The following is a 20,098-nucleotide window of genomic DNA, read 5'->3' as shown; positions in this document are numbered from 1 at the left end:
TCAAGGTAAATTGGACATGGTCAAGCAGGAGATGGCAAGAGTGAACATCAACATTTTAGGAATCAGTGAACTAAAATGAACAGGAATGGGTGAATTTAATTCAGATGACCATTATATCTACTACTGTGGGCAAGAATCCCTTAGAAGAAATGGAGTAGCCCTCATTGTCAACAACAACAACAAAAATACATGTATTTGATATCATATGTTCTAGTGTAGACATTTTTGCAGTTCTGATTCTGCTCTTTTGTTGTTTCTGCTAGCTCTTGTCAAGATCCTTTCTAATGTTTTCTAATTTTGCTTCTTTGAATTTTTTAAATTTTTCAAAATTGTGGTTTCATATTTCTTAGAACTTTATCTGTTATAGTTCTTTGAAGTCTGGGTGGCTTCCTCCAGAGAGGATCTGTTCATTTGCATCTGCTACATATCTGTGGGGGATACCAGCCTGGGCGCACACTACATGTATACTTGATTTGAGATTTCTTAGATTATTGAGATAGTTTTGTGCTATAGTTTATGAGTTCTCACTTGTGACTGCCAATTCTTAGGAAATGTTCTTTCTTCTCTACTCAGTGACCAGTCTTTGAGACAATCAGTTATCCTAACAGCCCCTTGCAATGAAATATTTATTTCTAGCTCAACCTTAATTTGGGGTGCAGCAACTTGAGATGCCAGTTTTTAAAGGGTCTCCAGTAAGATTGCCCACCTCAAGCTCATTCTGGGTTTTGTTTTCTGAATCCATACTCCATTAACCATCTGTTTCACAGCAAATGACATCAAGGTAGAAGTTGGTTTTGTTGTTCATCTCTGCATTTTTGCCTTCACCTAATGTCTGGCTTTTGAATAGTCTTTATAAACAGGTTACCAGGTTATTCCTGCATTTAAGATGGTTTAAAATATATTTTTGTCTTCCCAGGTGGCGTTAGTGGTAAAGAACTCACCTGCCAATGCAGGAGACATAAGAGATGCAGATTCGATCCCTGGGTCAGGAAGATTCCCTGGAGAAGGGCATGGCAACCCACTCCAGTATTCTTGCCTGGAGGAGCCTGGTGGGCTACATAGTCCATAGGGTCGCAAAGAGTCGGATGTGACTGAAGTGACCTAGCACACACGCAAAATATATTTTATCAGTATTTTTCAGTTGTTTTCAGTAGGAAGGTTGATAAGGATTCTTATTCTGCCATATGCTGGAAAAAAGAAGTTCAGCTATTTTATATTTTTGACATGAACTTTTTCCCTTCTAGCTCCCCATATATACTGCACCACCTCTCCAGTCTAAATATGTTGAAGAGCAGCCTGGTCATTTACAAATGGGCTTTGCATCCATTCGCACTACAACTGGTCGTTACATTGGCTGGTGCAAGGTAAGTGAATTCTGATAGTGGTTTAATATCAGAGGGTTCTCATTTGTCTTACATAACAATTGTTCCAGTTATCCACTGATGTATAACAAACTGCCCCAAAACTTAATGGCTTAAAATAGTAACTATTCTAACTCATGATTTTGTGAGTCAGAAATTTAATCATACTTCAGATAGCTGATTCTTCTGTCGCATATGGTATTGACAAAGGTCACTCAGTGGCATTTGTCAGGTGAATGAACTGATCTACAGAGTCCAAGACAGCTTCATTCTCATCACTGGCACCTTGTCACAGATGGCTATAAGGCTGGGCTCAGCTGGGAATGTTGACTGAAGCATCTACACCCAGCCTCAGGTAGTCAGATAAGTTATATGGACAGTTCAGGGCTTCTAGATAAAATGTTGCAAGAGGCCCTAGTCACAATTCACCAAGCTTCTTACCCATCTTAAAATGTCCAGGAAGGTTACTTGTACAACATTTTGTTGTTAAATAAAGTCACTAAGGCCAACCCAGTTTTTATGGGAGAGAAATTAGATACCATCTCTCAGTATGAGTAGCAGCAAAAAATTTGTGGCCATATATAATGTACTCTACCACTACTGCATAGATTAAAGAAGTTCAACAATAATTTATGTCACATGGCATGTACAAAACATTGCTTGAGTTTTTACATGAAGTTCTGAGGTTACTTCTGCATTGTTCCTTATTTGACTAAGTAAAACGTAAACATAATGGGTTTGGTTCATAAGACATTTCTGACTGTAGTCATCTATTGGGCAAAATAGAATTCACCTTATTTTAATACTTAGCTTTGAATCAACACTATCCAGCAGTAGAATGGTGGAATAAGCTAGTACATTACTGCTGTTTCATTATCACATCCACATAGAGGTATGCTAACATCAACATTTCCAGTGTAAATGTCATAGTGATAATGTTGGTACGATTATTTTAATCATTGTGACCTAATAACCACAAATCTAACCTATCAATTGTGAACCCTTGTGCCTTTTTTGTTTCTAATCCATTCTTTTTAGAAAGAAAATTCTAATGTTCTTAAATAGCAAATGTTTGAACTATGGTCATTTCAGCTGGCATTTCAAACATCTGATGAATATATGGTGTTTTATTTTATGCTTGTCAAAAAATTCCGATAGACTTTTAACACACCCTTAATAGTTTGACTAGTTGTACTATGGTTTGATCTTAGCAAGAAATAGCTTAACTAATAGGGTCTGAATCATGCCCATGAGACTATATGTCAACATCTGGATGATTCAGACTGAAGTCTCTTGAGATCTCATTTTCCATAGTGTCCTCAAAGTTGTTTTCAGTGAGGGAAATTGTTCCTGAGGGATCTTTAAATTGGTATTGTTACCGTCACCCAATTTAAGACCAAAATAACTTTTTATTCTGTTAATATGCTGAACTGAATAGGTTGAAGGAGGGTGCTTTCAAATGCATTTCATCTTCAATGTAAACGTTTCCTCTCTAATTTTCTTTTAAAAAATAATCTATTCTCTAAAAATTACCTCTGACTCAAATTACATTCTGCATTAAACTTAGAATCATGGAGGGCAAATTCATTTTCTATTCCTGTTCCTTAGTGTTTTGAAATTTAAGTAGCAGTGACCTCCAGTGGTAAAAGTGAATCCCTAAACACAGCTAAGGAAAATTCCCCAAAAGCAGTGACTAGTTTTCTTCCTCAACAGTTACATGATTCCCAATCAACTGGTCTGTAAGTATTATAACTTCGAAGGTAAACATTTTTTCAAGAGACAGTCCCTAAGGAGAAATAGCTCAGTGGCAATTAGGGCACGTGTTGGTTTGTATAGCTTTAAAACACAATGAACAGGTTCTGCATCTGATCATCATGAAAGTATCTGAGACAAAGTTACTAATACTTTGTCAATAGCAATAACATTTCTTTCTTATTTAATGGAATTATTTCTATTTTCTTTGCTTTGAAAATCTTTTATTGTTGTCATTGTTGTTTTCTTTTGTTGTTTTCATTCCATGATTTCATAGCATCTAGTTCATAGAAGGAGACTATATATTTACACTGTGTTTTGGAGTTCCATTGATAGAATACAGCATGACAATGGGCAATTGGTACTGGTAAATTATTCCATACCTTCATTTTTCTTCTGATGTAATTGAGATAATACCTATTGAAAAAATGTGTGTAACAATATTTCCTGTATTAAAATAGAAACAGGTAAAAGGAGGAATTTGATTTAAAGCTTTAATCCCTCCAGTGGGTTAATATGATCTTGATTTGCAGAGAATTTATGTTCCTATTGAAAAAACAAGATGAACAGCAGTCTGTGTAGGATGATTTCTATCCTAAGATAAATGTCTTATTTATTTTTCTAATGCACACTATAAAGCTCAATATTCAAAAAACTAAGATCATGGCATTCGGTCCCATCACTTCATGGCAAATAGACGGGGAAACAATGGAAACAGTGACAAACTTTATTTTCTTTGGCTCCAAAATCACTGCAGATGGTGACTGCAGCCATGAAATTAAAAGACACTTGCTCCTTGGAAGAAAAGCTATGACAAACACAGACAGCATATTAAAAGCAGAGATATTACTTTGCTGACAAGGTCCATATAGTCAAAGCTATGGTTTTTCCAGTAGTCATGTATGGATGTGAGAGTTGGACCATAAAGAAAGCTGAGCGCCGAAGAATTGATGCTTTTGAACTGTGGTGTTGGAGAAGACTCTTGAGAGTCCCTTGGACTGCAAGGAGATCCAACTAGTCCATCCTAAAGGAAATCAGTCCTGAATATTCATTGGAAGGACTGGTGCTGAAGCTGAAACTTTAATACTCTGGCCACTTGATGCAAAGAACTGACTCATTGGAAAAGACCCTGATACTGGGAAAGATTGAAGGTGGGAGGAGAAGGGGACAACAGAGGATGAGATGGTTGGATGGCGTCTCTGACTCGATGGACATGAGTTTGAGCAAGTTCCGGGAGTTGGTGATGGACAGGGAAGCCTGGCTTGCTGCAGTCCATGGTGTCGCAAAAGTCAGACACAACTGAGCAGCTGAACTGAACTGAATGCACACTAAGAAAAAAGGGAGATGAAACACTTTGTTTAGGCTTTTTGTTTTCTCTACAAATCATTAATGTTGTTGCTGTTGCATCTTTTTTTTTCATTTATTTTTATTAGTTGGAGGCTAATTACTTTACAATATTGTAGTGCATCTTTATTAATCAGATGTTGCTTCTAAGCTGAAATATAGCTCTCTTCATGCTTTTAAAAAATTCCATTCATTTTTCTACACTGTCAAAAAATAAGATGATAAATCTTTGTATTTCTGTAATAATTTTTCTGTGAGCAGCTCTGATGTGTTTTCTAGGCATTACTTTACCCATTTATATGAGGAAAATACTAACATGTATTATCCATGTTAAATAGATGAAAAATAAGAAGAGAAGCTAAGTTCAAGAAGTATTCTGATAGATAATAGAGAAGCTAGATTTATTTTGGTGAAATTTCATACACTCTCAGAGATGTGGGCTATTTGATCTAATTATCAATATCTTCAAAAATACAGATGTCCTTTTTCCCCCCCTTTTTACTTAGGGTGTTTATGTCTTTGTGAAAAATGGGATAATGGATACAGTGCAATTTGGAAAAGGTAGGTGAGTGAACCATCTATATTCAGAAATGTTCTACTGTCTTTTTAACTTGCAGTGTTTACATGTGAGAAAACAAACTTGGAGTGTTATCCATTATCATGTTTTACCAACTCAGAAGATACTCCATATAGCAGTTTATGACAATAATAAAGCAATGGTATCCATTATTTATTTAGCAATTGTTATATGCTGAGGCACTATAATAAGCATTTTACATAATTTATCCATTTTAATTTTGTAGCAAACCTGTGAATGTTGGTATTATACTTACTCCCATTTTATAGATGAGGAATCTGTGGTTTAGAAGGGTTAAGTGGATTACCAAGGTCACATAGCTAATAAGTGGTAACACCTGGGCTCAAACTGTTTTGGTTACAAAACCCATATTACATACTCGTAAACCATAAACTGAAATATATCTCCATTATTATTAGTTAGTTTAAATAAGTACTGTTTGCTGTTAAAATGCATAGTAGTTTGCTACCAATTGCTCGGAAAAAGTACTTCAGTTAGTCACCCTAGAATATTTGAGCCAATGTTGGAAAACAATTGTATTTGACTTGTTAATTTGATAATGAAGTTTGGCAGCAGATATAGCTCCCTTCTTAGCCTAAGACAGTTGTCAAAATAAATGTGTATGGGGGGTAGGGACAGAAAGATTAGCTAAAATTTTTAAATGTCACTGATATTGATAACCTGTATATGTATCATCATATAATGTGTGTAGAGATTAATTCTAATTAATTCCAAGTTATATGCCTCATCAGCCTTGAGGAATATTAAATAAATGAACTCCATTAAATAATTAAATAATTGTGATAGAAGTGTTTCTGGGGGTTTCATGGAACTGGAAACCATATAAACATATAAAAAAGTCAAGAAATCTGGACCTCCACCCACTCTCCATCTATTTTTTTGTCTGTACTCTGATCATTGGTTTTAACTGAGAGCAACAACTATTCTGAGGTTACTGGGGGATAGTGTGACAAGCACAGTGTGGTAGCTGCATGTTTTACTAGACTCTTATTCAAAGTTCCTTAATAAAGTATCTATTTCAATTCTTTCTGGATCCTACCATTGTTTAAATAGATAAGGCCAGAAGCATTTCCATTATTGTGCATACACAATCAGGAATTTACTTTATAGTAATCCATCTTAAGGTGTGCACTCTAGCATTATGTTTCATTAAAATGTAATAATCACCTCTATTAAGAAAACAAATGCTATAAAATAAGCTGTGGAAGGAAGATTTTTATTTTGTAGCAGGTAACTATTATAACTGGCTTTTTAAGTTGCTGCTCAAATCATTATTTTGTGTAGTTCTTTTTGTTGTTGTTCAGTCGCTAAGCCTTGTCCAGCTGTTTGCAACCCCATGGACTGTAGCCTGCCAGGCTCCTCTGTCCTTCACTATCTCCTGGAGTTTGCTCAAACTCATCCATTGAGCCAGTGATGCTATTCAACCATCTCATCCCCTTCTCCTTTTGTCTTTGATCTTTCCCAGCATCATGGTCTTTTCCAGTGAGTTGGCTCTCACGAATGTTTAAATCATCTGCTATTATCTTAGCAAATCTCTTAACTTTTCATCATACTGATATGAATGCCCAATTGTAAATTATTCATATTAATTTTAACTGATTTCTTGAGATGCATATATATATCTGAAGAATCCACCTCGAGATTTTCTTCCAAAAATTGGAGTGATTACAGTTTCAGGATTGGCAGGCTTCATTTCAGCAAGAAAAGGTAAGGTTAAAATATATATATTCCCTCTTTCAATGCTATTATACTAATTTCTGAATTTTACTGCTACAGGAAAACCTCATATCCCTTATTGAATATTACTAGGATAGGCTAATGTAAAAAGTTTTTAGATTGTATAGTACCATGTGTTACTTTACTTTCACGAAGACTTTTTTGTGTTTTTAGAAATAGAGTGATTCCAAAAGAAGTCCAATATCATTAGTTATTAGGGAAATGCAAATTAAAACTACAGTTAGTGAGATGTATGATGAGAGTAACATGGAAACTTACAATACCATATGTAAAATAGATAGTCAATGGGAATTTGCTGTATGATGCAAGGAACTCTGTAACAATCTAGAAGGGTTCGAGAGGGAGGGAGATGGGAGGGAGGCTCAGGAGGGAGGGTATGTGGTTGCACCTATGACTGATTCTTGTTGATGTTTGACAGAAAGCAAAATTCTGTAAAGCAATCATCCTTCAATTAAAAAATAAATATATATTTTTAAAAGATACAGTGAGATAACAATACATACCTATTAGAATATCTCAAATTAAGAAGAATGCTCATACAAAATGTAGTTGAGAATGCAGAGCAACTGACACTCTTGTACACTTTTGGTGGGAATACAAAATGAGATAGCCATCCTGGAAAATAGCCTGACAGTTTCTCATAAAGTTAAACATGTAATTACTATGAGATCCAGTATTCCCACTCTTGGGTATTTACTCTGGATAACCTGTACACTAATGTTTATAGTTGTTGTTGTTCATTCGCCCAGTCGTGTCTGACTCTTTGCGACCCCATGAGCTGCAGCATGCCAGGCTTCCCTGGTGTATTTATAGTAACTCCATTCATAACCACCGAAAGCTGCAAACAACATAAATGTCTTTCAACAGTGAACTAATCTATGGCACGTTCATACAAAGGAATACTACTTAGGAACAAAAGGAATGAACCATTGACACGTACAACAATCTTGATGAATCTGAGTTAAAGAAGCCAGTCTTAAAAAGTTACACAATGTATGATTCCATTCATATTATTCTCAAAAAGGCAAAACTTTAGTGACAAAGAATAAGTCAGTGGTTCACAGGGGTTAGGAGTGGGGGAAAGGTGTGACTACAAAGGGATAACATAAGATAATTTTTAGGAGTGATAGAACATACCCTGATTGTAGTCGTGGTTTCATGACTCTGTACATATATTAAAATGGATAGAACTGAACCCCCCCAAAAGTTGAATTTCCTGAATGGTCATTTAAAAATAAAATTTGAAAAATATATAGCTGTTCCTTTTAAAATTGTAATTTATCATTTTGTTTTTCATCTTTTAGACAACATTATTTTTGACAAGATCTTAATAATCTATTGCTATTAAAAGATCTTAAAAATTTTACATTTATATAATAATGTATACTAACCACTCAAACTACTTTTCTTTGCTTAGTTGTGAACACCTGTATTTGGGGGACTATATTAAGAAATTGAGACAGAGATACTGATATATCTCAGAAAAAAAATTATTCCCTCTTGGTCTCATCCTGATCAAGGTTGTTGGAACTGACATCAGCTAGCTGGGAATGGAGATTCTGAGGTAGACAACTCACTCACTACTCTCATTCAGCACATGAGGGTTAATATATTTGATTTCTTTTCATCTTTGTACTCTGTATCTCTACCAACTTTGTCCTTCCTTCTCACTATACCACTTCTACAGAGAGAGTCCCCACAGCCACTCCCAGGTTTGATGGTTAGCTCAGAAGACTTAGGGGATTCAACCTATAGTCATATTCATGGCTAAGATTTATTCCATTGAAAGGATGCAAAGTAAAATCAACAAAGGGAAAAGATACATCAGACAAAGCTTAGAGGAAACGAATTACAAGCTTCCAGGAGTTTTCTCCCAGTAGAGTCGTGTAAGTCATGTGTGTGTGCTCAGTCACTTGAGTCATGTCCAACTCTTTGTGACCCTATGGACTGAAGCCCGCCAGGCTCCTTGTATAAGTCATAAGATGCACCTAATTCCTCCACTAATGAATTGTGACAATACTTATGAGATGTTGTCAGTCAGAGAAGCTCATTAGAGACTGAGTGACCAAGGCTATTATTGGAGGCTAGTCATATAAACACTGTTTGTCTGGCATGTACCAAGATTCCAGACTCCCAGAAGGAAAATATCAATAGTTGTTCAGCATAAACCATGTTATTTGTGAGAGTTGGACTATAAAGAAAGCTGAGCACCAAAGAATTGATGCTTTTGAACCATGGTGTTGGTGAAGACTCTTGAGAGTCCCTTGGACTGCAAGGAGACCCAACCAGTGAATCCTAAAGGAAGTAAGCCCTGAATATTCATTGGAAGGACTGATGCTAAAGCTGAAACTCCAATACTTTGGCCACCTGATGCGAAGAACTGACTCATTTGAAAAGACCCTGATACTGGGAAAGATTGAAGGCGGAAGGAGAAGGGGACGACAGAGGATGAGATGGTTGGATGGCATCACCGACTCGATGGACATGAGTTTGAGTAAACTCCGGGAGTTGGTGATGGACAGGGAAGCCAGGCGTACTGTGGTCTATGGGGTCGTGAAGAGTCAGACACGACAGAGCAACTGAACTGAACTGAACCATTCTTGTGATTCCAGAAACATTTTCTCTTAGTGTAGTGAACTACTTACCAGTCAGGTTTCCAGGTGCCAGCCAGTCTTGCAAGCATACCTTACTAACAGTAGCAGTCTTGGGCATATGTTAACTCTTTTCTGCACATCATTAAATAACTCTCCTAAACACATGGTGAATTTTGTATTTGCCCATCTTCCATCTCTGGTATGGAAATCTCTCTCAGTAGGAATTACTGCCTACCCTCCTTACTTAAGCCCTTACTAAGCTGGTCAGTTCTCTGGTCATTAGCCATTTTGAGCACCTTCCATTTATCCTCTGTCTCCCAATGCCAGTCATTATCTCTAAACTAAATTAAACATGGTTAGAACCAGCTGAACCACAGTTCTGAACCAGCCTGGAGTTTGACGTCAGATGCATTATGGTTGGCTTACCGGGCTTTAGTCCTTAAAGTAGCCTTAACCCAAATATACCTAATCAGATATAAAACCTCTATAAGTTATAAGAACATTCCAGCATTCTACTATAGCCCATGTATCTATCACAACAGATCTAACACTTTCCTTATAGATAATATTAATGGCTCCTTGTATCATAGTTTTTATTCTAACACTATATGCAACCTTTAATTGCATACATACTATAAATTATTTGTTAGGAAAGACATTGAAAACCAAGATCACCATATGTGACAATAAGACAAAAAATTCAATTTTAAAGGAGACTGGCCAAAGTGTATTACTCAGTTCTCACAATCCACTTGTAAGAGAGACTGTTCCTTAGGTCATCCACAATGACTCCAAAGTGTCAGAGCTAGAATAATCTAATCGAATTTTTTTTTAATTACAGAGCTCAGTTTATAAGTAGGTAGTGAATTAAATATGGTGATTCTCAGGAAGCATTTTATTCAAAAACAAAATAGAGGAGGATAGCAAATATAAGAGTGTTTTGTACTCCGTATGGATAAATATTGTGAAACTTTTGTTTCAGTAGTGTGTGTGTGTGTGTGTGTGTGTGTTTGTATGTGAAAGAGAAATAGAAACAGAGATAGGTCAAAATTTGTTCTTCAGTGTGAGTCATGGTCAAAAAAGTATGAAAGATGTTGGTTTAGTGTAATCCTATAATGTTACAGATAGAGGTCTAGAGAAAGGAAATCATTCAATGATTGCATAGTACATATTACATAGCTAGTTAGTGACTATGTCTAGAGTCATTTCCTACTTATAAGAATAGGGCACTTGAACACAAATGCAATTTATTGTCTTGTAAACTGGCCTTTCTTATCAAGAGAGGATGAATGTAAATCTTTTAATATTTAAAATAATAAAGAATATGTGATGTGTGTACATATACACACAGATAGAATGGAATATTATTACTCAGCCATAAAAAAGAATGAAATAATGCCATTTACAGCAACATGGATGGACCTAGAAATTATCATAGTAAGTGAAGTAACAGAAAGACAGATATCATATGATATCACTTATATGGGGAATCTAAATAATATAAATGAACTTATTTAAAAAATAGAAATAGAATCATAGACATAGAAAACAAACTTATGGTTATCAAAGGGGATAGTGGGGAGGAGAGAGGGAGGGAAATTAGGAGTTTGGGATTAATATATACACACTACTATATATAAGCTAGATAAACAATGATATAACAAGGGAACTATATTCAATATATTGTAATAACCAATAATGGAAAAGAGTCTGAAAGAGAATATATATATATAACTGGATCACTTTGCTATACACCTGAAACTAACACAACATTGTAAATCAAACACACTTCAATTTTTTCCCATAGACATATAGTCATATGAAAAAACAAAACAAATCTAAGCATATGCAATATTCAACACTAAACATTTGGATAGTTGATTTGAGAATACTATACTATTCAATGTTTACCAATAAAGAAATGGTTATACTTCAATTTTAAAATGAATTTTAAAAGTATAGCAACTACAAAAAAAGTAAATAATGAATAAAATAAGATGACACATCAAGGAAAACCTGCCACCTTCCAAGTTTAGGAGCAGCAGAATTAGAATTTGGCTGAGTCAAGGAAACCTACATTAAGAAATATTAGGTCAGTAAAATCAAGGACTGATTTTACTGGGCCGGAAGAAGCACAGGCTGGAATCAAGATTGCCGGGAGAAATATCAATAACCTCAGATACGCAGATGACACCACCCATATGGCAGAAAGTGAAGAAGAACTAAAGAGCCTCTTGATGAAAGTGAAAGAGGAGAGTGAAAAAGTTGGCTTAAAGGTTAACATTCAGAAAACTAAGATCATGGTATCTGGTCCCATTACCTCATGGGAAATAGATGGGGAGACAGTGGAAACAGTGTCAGACTTTATCTTTTTGGACTCCAAAATCACTGCAGATGATGACTGCAGCCATGAAATTAAAAGACGCTTACTCCTTGGAAGGAAAGTGATGACCAACCTAGATAGCATATTAAAAAGCAGAGACATTACTTTGCCAACAAAGGTCCGTCTAGTCAAGGCTATGGGTTTTCCAGTGGTCATGTATGGATGTGAGAGTTGGACTCTGAAGAAAGCTGAGCGCCGAAAAATTGATGCTTTTGAACTATGGAGAGTCCCTTGGACTTCAAGGAGATCCAACCAGTCCATCCTAAAGGAGATCAGTCCTGGGTGTTCATTGGAAGGACTGATGCTGAAGCTGAAACTCCAATACTTTGGCCACTTCATGTGAAGAGTTGACTCATTGGAAAAGACCCTGATGCTGGAAGGGATTGGGGGTGGGAGGAGCAGGGGACGACAGAGGATGAGATGGCTGGATGGCATCACCGACTCGATGGGCATGAGTTTGAGTAAACGCCAAGAGTCTGTGATGGACAGGGAGGCCTGGTGTGCTGCGATTCATGGGGTCGCAGAGTCGGACACGACTGAGCGACTAAACTGAACTGAAAATGAAGAACCAAACTACAGATACTAGGACAATAGTGAACAAGACCTATTTTAATATAATTAGACCTTCTTTCCCAATATCACCAAAACCAGTCTATATCTAAAGGATAGTAAAACTAAAGGTTGAAGCAGCCTACCTACCCACCTCCCTCAATGCTTAGTCTATTATAGACATGACTGTAGAAGGCCTCATTACTAATAGTCAAAACCAGATAGAGAAATACATCTTGTTTTACCTTCCCTAAACTGTGAAGTTGCCTGCTATATTTTTCTGATATACCAGATAAACTGGTATATTTTACTGATATACCAGATAAACTGTCTCATATTTTAATTGAGTTGTAAATTCTGTTCCAGAGAATAAAAGTACTTACCATAATTAGAAATCCCATCATCTATAATAATTTCCCAGATCATATTTAAAGTCAAGGGTACCCAGACAAGTATTTAAGATACATGCTGTTTTGAACTAACAGTCTGTTTGAACTAAGCTATGGCTTAGAGTAGTGGGTTTCAAATTATTCTGTAGAATCTAGGGTTCCATGAAAGTGTTCAGGGGTGATATAGGAATTCTGGAAAAGCCGTGTAGGTAGGGCTTTATAATGAGCCTCACTTCCTCAGGCTAACTAGAGTAACTTCAAGTCTATAGATTTTATATATGAAGTTCCTCAGTCAGTTCAGTTCAGTTGCTTAGTAGTGTCTGACTCCTTGTGAGCCCATGAATCGCAGCACACCAGGCCTCCCTATCTAACACAAACTCCTGGAGTTTACTCAAACACATGTCCATTGAGTCAGTGATGCCATCCAGCCATCTCATCCTCTGTCATCCCCTTCTCCTCCCGCCCCCAATCCCTCCTAGCATCAGGGTCTTTTCCAATGAGTCAACTCTTCGCATGAGGTGGCCAAAGTATTGGAGTTTCAGCTTCAGCATCAGTCCTTCCAATGAACACCCAGGACTGATCTCCTTTAGGATGGACTGGTTGGATCTCCTTGCAGTCCAAGGGACTGTCAAGAGTCTTCTCCAACACCACAGTTCAAAAGCATCAATTCCTAGTGAGGTTCTATTTGGAAGATTTTTTTTTAAAGAATTTTGCTACTTTAAACAAAGTTTCAAAATGACTCCTAGATGCTTAATTAAGGCAGTAGTGAAAATGAATGAATTATTACAAGTTACTTGCAATTATTAAACTATTACTTCAGTATTCTGAAACAATGACATGAAGGAGTTATGTACCTTTTAAAATCTTTAACTTTATTAGTTGGATCATTTCAGCTTTCTAGAGACTTAGTTTAAAAAAAATATCTGAAAAGAGTCCATTTCAGTTTAACATGGTGTTACAAACTTGGAAAAGCTGTGGCTACAACTCTGGGTTTCTTAGGACATGAAAAAATGCCTAGCTTTTAAAAAGAAGAAAATCATCAACCCCCTTTGTGTAGGTAATTATCAATGTTAGATTGAGAATACTTTTCTTAAATTGAACGTGACAACTAAGGGATATTAATTGAACTGTAATACTTAAGGACATTTTATCTCTCATCTTGACTGGTATTTTTACCTAAAAAATAACTTAGCATAAATGATGGCTTAAAACAGAACAAAGAAAACATTAAAGTTATAAAAGCATCAAGTGTCTGGCAGCATCTGTTTGGAGTTTAATAGTTTGTTTGAATGTTACAGGTTCTCGGTTTAAGAGAATTGCTTATCCATTGGGATTGGCCACTTTGGGAGCTACTGTTTGCTACCCTGTTCAATCAGTAATAATTGCAAAGGTAAGCTCTTTTTAAGTGATAGCTTCATTTCAGTATTTGTTTAAATTCTCAGTGTGACAATATTTAAATGTCACACAGTACCTTTAACATTTAATTTTCAGGGAAATATAGTTGGTATTAACTCTGCTGGCAACTCTGTTAGCAAAATCACATTAGCATCTCAGCTTGTTAATGCCATTGTTAATTACATGATTATCACAAATAAATAGGATTAATTTGTTAAAATATAATTCAACAATATAAATGCTGGCTTGAGAATTAAGCTACAAGTGGCATTTCAGATCAGTGTGTAAAGAAAAGGTGGACTATTCAAGAAATGTGTGGAATAATTGACATTTCAGAAAAGTACTTTGACCTTTACCAAATATCATGCAAAAATATTGCAGGTGGAATAAAGATATAATGAGAAAATATAATGCTATAAAATATTAGAAGAGCAGAAAGGTATTTTTGTATAATCTTGAGATAGGAAAGGCCTTCTTAAAACACAGCCAGAAGCCATCAAAGGAAAAAAAAAATAATGTATTTTACTGCATCAAAGTCATACATTTCTGTTGATCATGATATACCATATACAAAGTTAAAGGATAAATGAAAAATTGGGAAACTTATTTGCACATATATAACACAGGACATGAGTTTAAGTAAACTCTGGGAGGTGGTGATGGACAGGGAGGCCTGGCATGCTGTGATTCATGGGGTCGCAAAGAGTCGGACACGACTGAGCAACTGAACTGAACTGAACTGAACTGAACACAGGACTAAATAATATCCTTCCATATATGAAAAGCTTCTATATATCAATAGGAAAACAATGAACGCCCTCTTAAGAAAATGAAGAAAGTATATGAACAAACAATCCACAAAATAAGAAACGTAAATGGCCTAATATATTAAAGATGCTTAACTTCATCAGCAACCAAATAAATCCAAATTTAAAAGATCATTTAGATATTGGTTTTTAGCCTTTCCATTTGGCAAAGATTTAAAAGATTCATAAAATTGCTGCTGAGAAATTGAGTTGGAAAATAGTTATATACTCTTGTGAGAGTGTAAATTGCTACAGTACAGTGCTGAATTTCTGAAGGCAATGTGGCAATAGTATCAAAAATTAAAATGTAATGATATACCCAAGCAATTACCACAAGGGTATATGATCCCAGTTATTTGTGGAAGGGTGCTAATTACAGCATGGTTATACTTGCCAAAAGAAAAAAAGGATGCCCATCATCAAAGGATTTGTTAAACAAATCATAATGTTCATATGCCCATCAATAGGGGATTTGTTAAATGAATTATGATGTGTTCATTATAGAGTACACACTGTGCAGCTATTAGAAGCAGATCTTCCAGTATATAAGCTGATATGGAAACATCTCTGTGACAGACCCAGAGGAATCGGGTGGAGAGGGAGGTGGGAGGGGAGATCGGGATGGGGAATATGTGTAAATCTATTGCTGATTCATGTCAATGTATGACAAAACCCACTGGAAAAAAAAAAAAAGAATAGCATGATGCAAAAAATAAAAAAAAGACATGGAAAAAAAAAAGAAAAAAAATCACACCTCAAAATAATATATATCATGAGGCAAATAATTTTTTGTATAAGATATAGAAAATGAAGCTGTGTGTTATCATGATCTAGAGACTTATAGCTTTACTGTTGATTCTGACATGGTTTTTCATATAAAATACAAGACATAATTTTTTCTTTAATATTTGTTATTTTAACTTTTAAAAATTTGTATTATTTGACTCACTTTTTGTTTTAATTAGGTAGCTGGGAAAAAGGCATATGCTACAAGCCAGCAAGTGTATGAAGCTGTTAAATCACTGTGGACAAAAAACAACAAAAAACTTCCTGAACATAAAGAAAAAACTAAGGTAGAGTTTAAATGGACTAAAAATGTAGACTGTTTTGTTTAGGTGGATGTCCTAGACAGAGGTCAAGGATGGAATGAAAAGAGATGAAGGAATATACTACCTTGCATGCTATAATTTTTTAGGATATTTTATTCTTTTAGTAAAATAGTTTACTTATGAAAGAAAAATTTTTTTGGTAAACAGCTAGGAAGTGCTGATGAAATAGAAACACCTGCAGAAACAACTCACAACCTGAAACATTCAGTGCCTTTGCCAACAGAACTCAGCTCTGAAACAAAGACCAAATCTACATCAGGTTTGTTTGGAATAATTCATTTTTAAAATTATTTTCTTAAATAACTTTATAGGAGTATAGTTAGTAGTTTGAATTTATTTATGTGTTTTCATAAATGTTTTGTCCTTCTCATATCTGTAGTCTGTGTATCTTTTTAGGTTGTGAAGTTCTCAATCAGGTAGAGGAAAATGTGTCTTTCTGGATTCTTCTAGCTTATAGGCTATAACAATGTGTCACATCTACATAGAAGAGATACCAGTTTTCCATTTCTTGTTCTATCCCCATCTGTCTTTGCTTCCACCTTCAGTTTTATTTAGTTTAGATACTAGGAAAACTTTCAGCATAAATAGTATAAATAGCACCAATTACAATACTAGTATCTTTGCTAGTATTAGATACAGGCAACTATGTGAGATCAAAATGTGACAGTTACACTTTCTAAACAAATACTGCCATGGTTTTACTGTGATCAAAAAGAAACAGATATCATTTCAATAGTATATTCACATAAACTCACCAGTCATTGGCTTATGTAGGTTTATCTGTACTAAGTAAATGATACTATGCATCAAGTCATCTTATTACAAAGGAAATAGGACCAACTCAGAGGTAGAGAATTAGAGAATAATGAAAATATCTGCCCTTTCCTGAGCAACTGCTGTGGGGCAAAGAACTATAAATGTGTTATTCAATCCTCTCCCAAAAAGCAAAATAAAAAAACTCTGGTGTGTATGTAATTATAATTGTTTTATGATGAATAGACTGAGATTCAGGGAGCTTAAGTAACCTGCCCAAAATTATAGTTTACAAATAGAGTTATTTTTATAGTCTAGATATTCTTGACACTGAAGTCCAAGCTCCTCCTTTGCATATAGATTATCTAATTTAAAACATGATTTTAGTCTCTAATTTCCTCTGAAGAGATTTTAGTCTCCTCCCCTGTCACTTAATCTTTATGAAAGCTCTCACTGAGTAACAAACCTGATTTGAGTTTTAATATTTTCCTGTCTCCTCTCTTTTCTAATCAAGATAAGTTATACAGGTTTTAGACTCTCTGAATAATCTATAGTTTATCATATTCCCTCAAGTATATAATATATCTGGTCATTTCTCTAAATGCCTGTCAACTCCAGAGATCTTTGTGGAGATGTTACAGCTTAACAATGGGACCAGACCACCCCTAGCCAATGTCTTTTCTTTTTACATCTGTATTCTGAAACCTTTTGCCTGCTTATCATAGGTAATCTGGTATATGAAAAGCATTCTAAGGAGACATATAGAGGAGAGAGATACTCAGTACTATTCATCCTTATCATATATCATTCAGGATTGATTATATAGCAAACCCAGAATTGAGACGCATTATTTCCACATTTCATATGCAATCCCAAAGGTCCATTATGTGAAAAACAGTAGTGATCATGAGCATAGGTTTTAAGATAGAACATGAATCTTAATCCTAAATCCAGCATTTACTAGTTCTATTGCCTGGGGCAAGTTATCTAATACCCCAAGCCTCAGTCTCTTCATCTATAAAAGAGAGTCAATAATAGTATTTTTTGACATGATTGTTATGAAGATTAAATGAGATATTGCATGCATGCAAAGCAAAAAGTACACTGTCAAGCACATACTAAATTCTCAATGAGTGTTACAATATATCATTATCATTGGCCTAGAGTAATTATCCATTTTGCCAATAAACAAATTTGTCATTGAGCACACTTTGGGAGCACATTACTTAGTGGGGGAGCGCGTCCCTGGCCACCACTTCTCACCATACAGAATAGCTTATGTATATTGTCCAACAATATATTGTAACTCAGAGCATGAGTTTGATTGTCCTCTATCATCCATATACATTTATGGTGACAACTGTTATTTTGGGAATCACAAATTTGGAAATTTGGTGACATGGACCTCTTCAAAATCTGATGAAAGTAGAATGAAATGATATGGATGGATGTCCAGGATATATTATTAAGTAACAAAAACCAAATTGTAGTCTGTATATATGTGTGTGCACATATGCCTGTGTTCTGGAACAATTTGTACTAACCTGTTTAAATTATTGAAAACAGTTATTTCTAGAGGTATGATTGTGGGAGACCTTTGCTTTTTAATTTATCTATATAATATTTGGATTTTTATAATCAGCATACTTTTTTGTAATCAGAAAAAAATAAATATATTCTGTCTCTAAGTAGTCGAAATGAAGATGTTTCATAGAAACTTTTTTCGAGTTAAGAAAATTTTCTTGACAGTGTATACATGCATATATATTAATATACATAATATATTAAAATAATTTGTAAAAAAAAAAACAAAGAAAGAATGAAATCTCTCACAGTCTCACAAGATTAATGTCCCTCTCAAATAGAGGTTGGCAAACTATGGACTTTATGCTAAATCTGGCTCACTATTTTTGCACATTCCACAAGCCAAGAATAGTTCCTATGTAATTTAAATAGTTTTTTAAAAATCAGAAGAAAAATGTTTCATGACAAGTGAAAATTGTATGAAATTCAAATTTTAATATCCATAAATAAAGTTTTATTGCAACACAGCCACACTCATTCATGTATTGTCTGTGGCTGCTTTCACCTAAAATGGCAGAGTTGAGTGGTTGTGATGGAGACCTTATGGTTTATAAAGTTTAAATGTTTACTTTGGTCCTTTGCAAATAAATTTGCTGATTCCTATTTTAGAGGGATGAGGTGTGCCATACATACATGACTCATGTCCCCCTCATGATATTTCCCAGATTATTATATGGGTCATGACACTAAATATCCAAAATCAAAATTCTGATAGGCAAAACAAAATTTCCTACAGTCTTTTAGTGTTATGGAGACAGAAACTCAAGCTGTCAATCAGAAGTTAGAGAGTACCATACCTGAGGAACAGGGTTGATTGACTCTTCTATAAACTGCAACACAGCTCAGTGCCTGATTGTAGTGAGATGATAAGTATCAATACTTTACCCCTCCCCAAGAAAGGAAAAGAGTCCCCACTCTGCAGATGATATCATCTGGATCTTCTACAGTTCTTTTTTACACAGTGTCCACCATACAAATAAAATGTGTGTTAGTCTCTCAGTCTTGTCCAACTCTTTCGCAACCCCGTGGACTGTACCCTGCCAGGCTTTTCTGTCCATGGGATTCTCCAGGTAAGAATACTGGAGTGGATTGCTATTCCCTTCTCCAGAGGATCTTCCAGACCCAGGGATCGAACCCTGGTCTCCTAAATTGCAGGCAGATTCTTTACCATTTGAGCTACAGGGAAGTCCTACAAATAAAATACTAGTCATGCAAACAGACAGGAAGATATGACTAAGAAAAGAGAAAAAAAATTACAGCAGACCCACAGGTGATCTAAATATTGAAGTTGGCAGAAAAGCACTTTAAAATAACTATGGCTAATATGTCAGGTGGAAAATATGATGAACAAAATGGATGAAAGGATGGAAAATTTCACAGCCAGTTGGAATCTGAAAAAATCAAGTGGATATTCTAGATGTGAAAAATACAGTACCTGAAATTATGAACTTATTGGATGGGTTTAATAGCAGATTGTATAAAAAAAGAGGACAGAAATAATGAACTCAAATATAGGATAAAAAAGACAAACTGAAGCCAGAGAGAAAAAAGAATGGAAAGAATAGATCAGTGGGAGAACACACTTTGCAATGATTAATATGTTTAAGTGTTTCAGTTACTGAGACAGCTGAATACTGAATATCATCCTGATTTTATACAGAAGAAACAAAAATAGAATCTCTAATATTCATAACTTCACTCAGCAATTTATTAGTGATCTGTCCTAGTTTTGATAATGAACTTG

The 20,098-nt window shown here is 35.3% G+C and overlaps 1 protein-coding gene across 2 annotated transcripts in view; it reads left to right on the top strand.

Moving 5' to 3' along the window:
• APOOL (apolipoprotein O like) overlaps nucleotides 1-20,098 on the top strand; it is a 99,094-nt gene that overhangs the window by 72,112 nt on the left and 6,884 nt on the right. For both annotated transcript variants that reach the window (XM_043896462.1, XM_043896464.1), the window contains exons 3-8: nucleotides 1,245-1,364; nucleotides 4,964-5,018; nucleotides 6,664-6,762; nucleotides 14,006-14,097; nucleotides 15,874-15,981; nucleotides 16,165-16,276. In XM_043896462.1, coding sequence (XP_043752397.1) covers nucleotides 1,245-1,364; nucleotides 4,964-5,018; nucleotides 6,664-6,762; nucleotides 14,006-14,097; nucleotides 15,874-15,981; nucleotides 16,165-16,276 — 586 coding nt within the window. The remainder of the gene's footprint in view (nucleotides 1-1,244; nucleotides 1,365-4,963; nucleotides 5,019-6,663; nucleotides 6,763-14,005; nucleotides 14,098-15,873; nucleotides 15,982-16,164; nucleotides 16,277-20,098) is intronic.

The sequence above is a fragment of the Cervus elaphus genome, chromosome X (genome assembly GCF_910594005.1).
Source record: "Cervus elaphus chromosome X, mCerEla1.1, whole genome shotgun sequence".
Taxonomy (NCBI): Eukaryota; Metazoa; Chordata; class Mammalia; order Artiodactyla; family Cervidae; genus Cervus; species Cervus elaphus.
The sequence above is the reverse complement of the archived record's forward strand: the minus strand, read 5'-3'. Positions and strand labels throughout refer to the sequence as shown.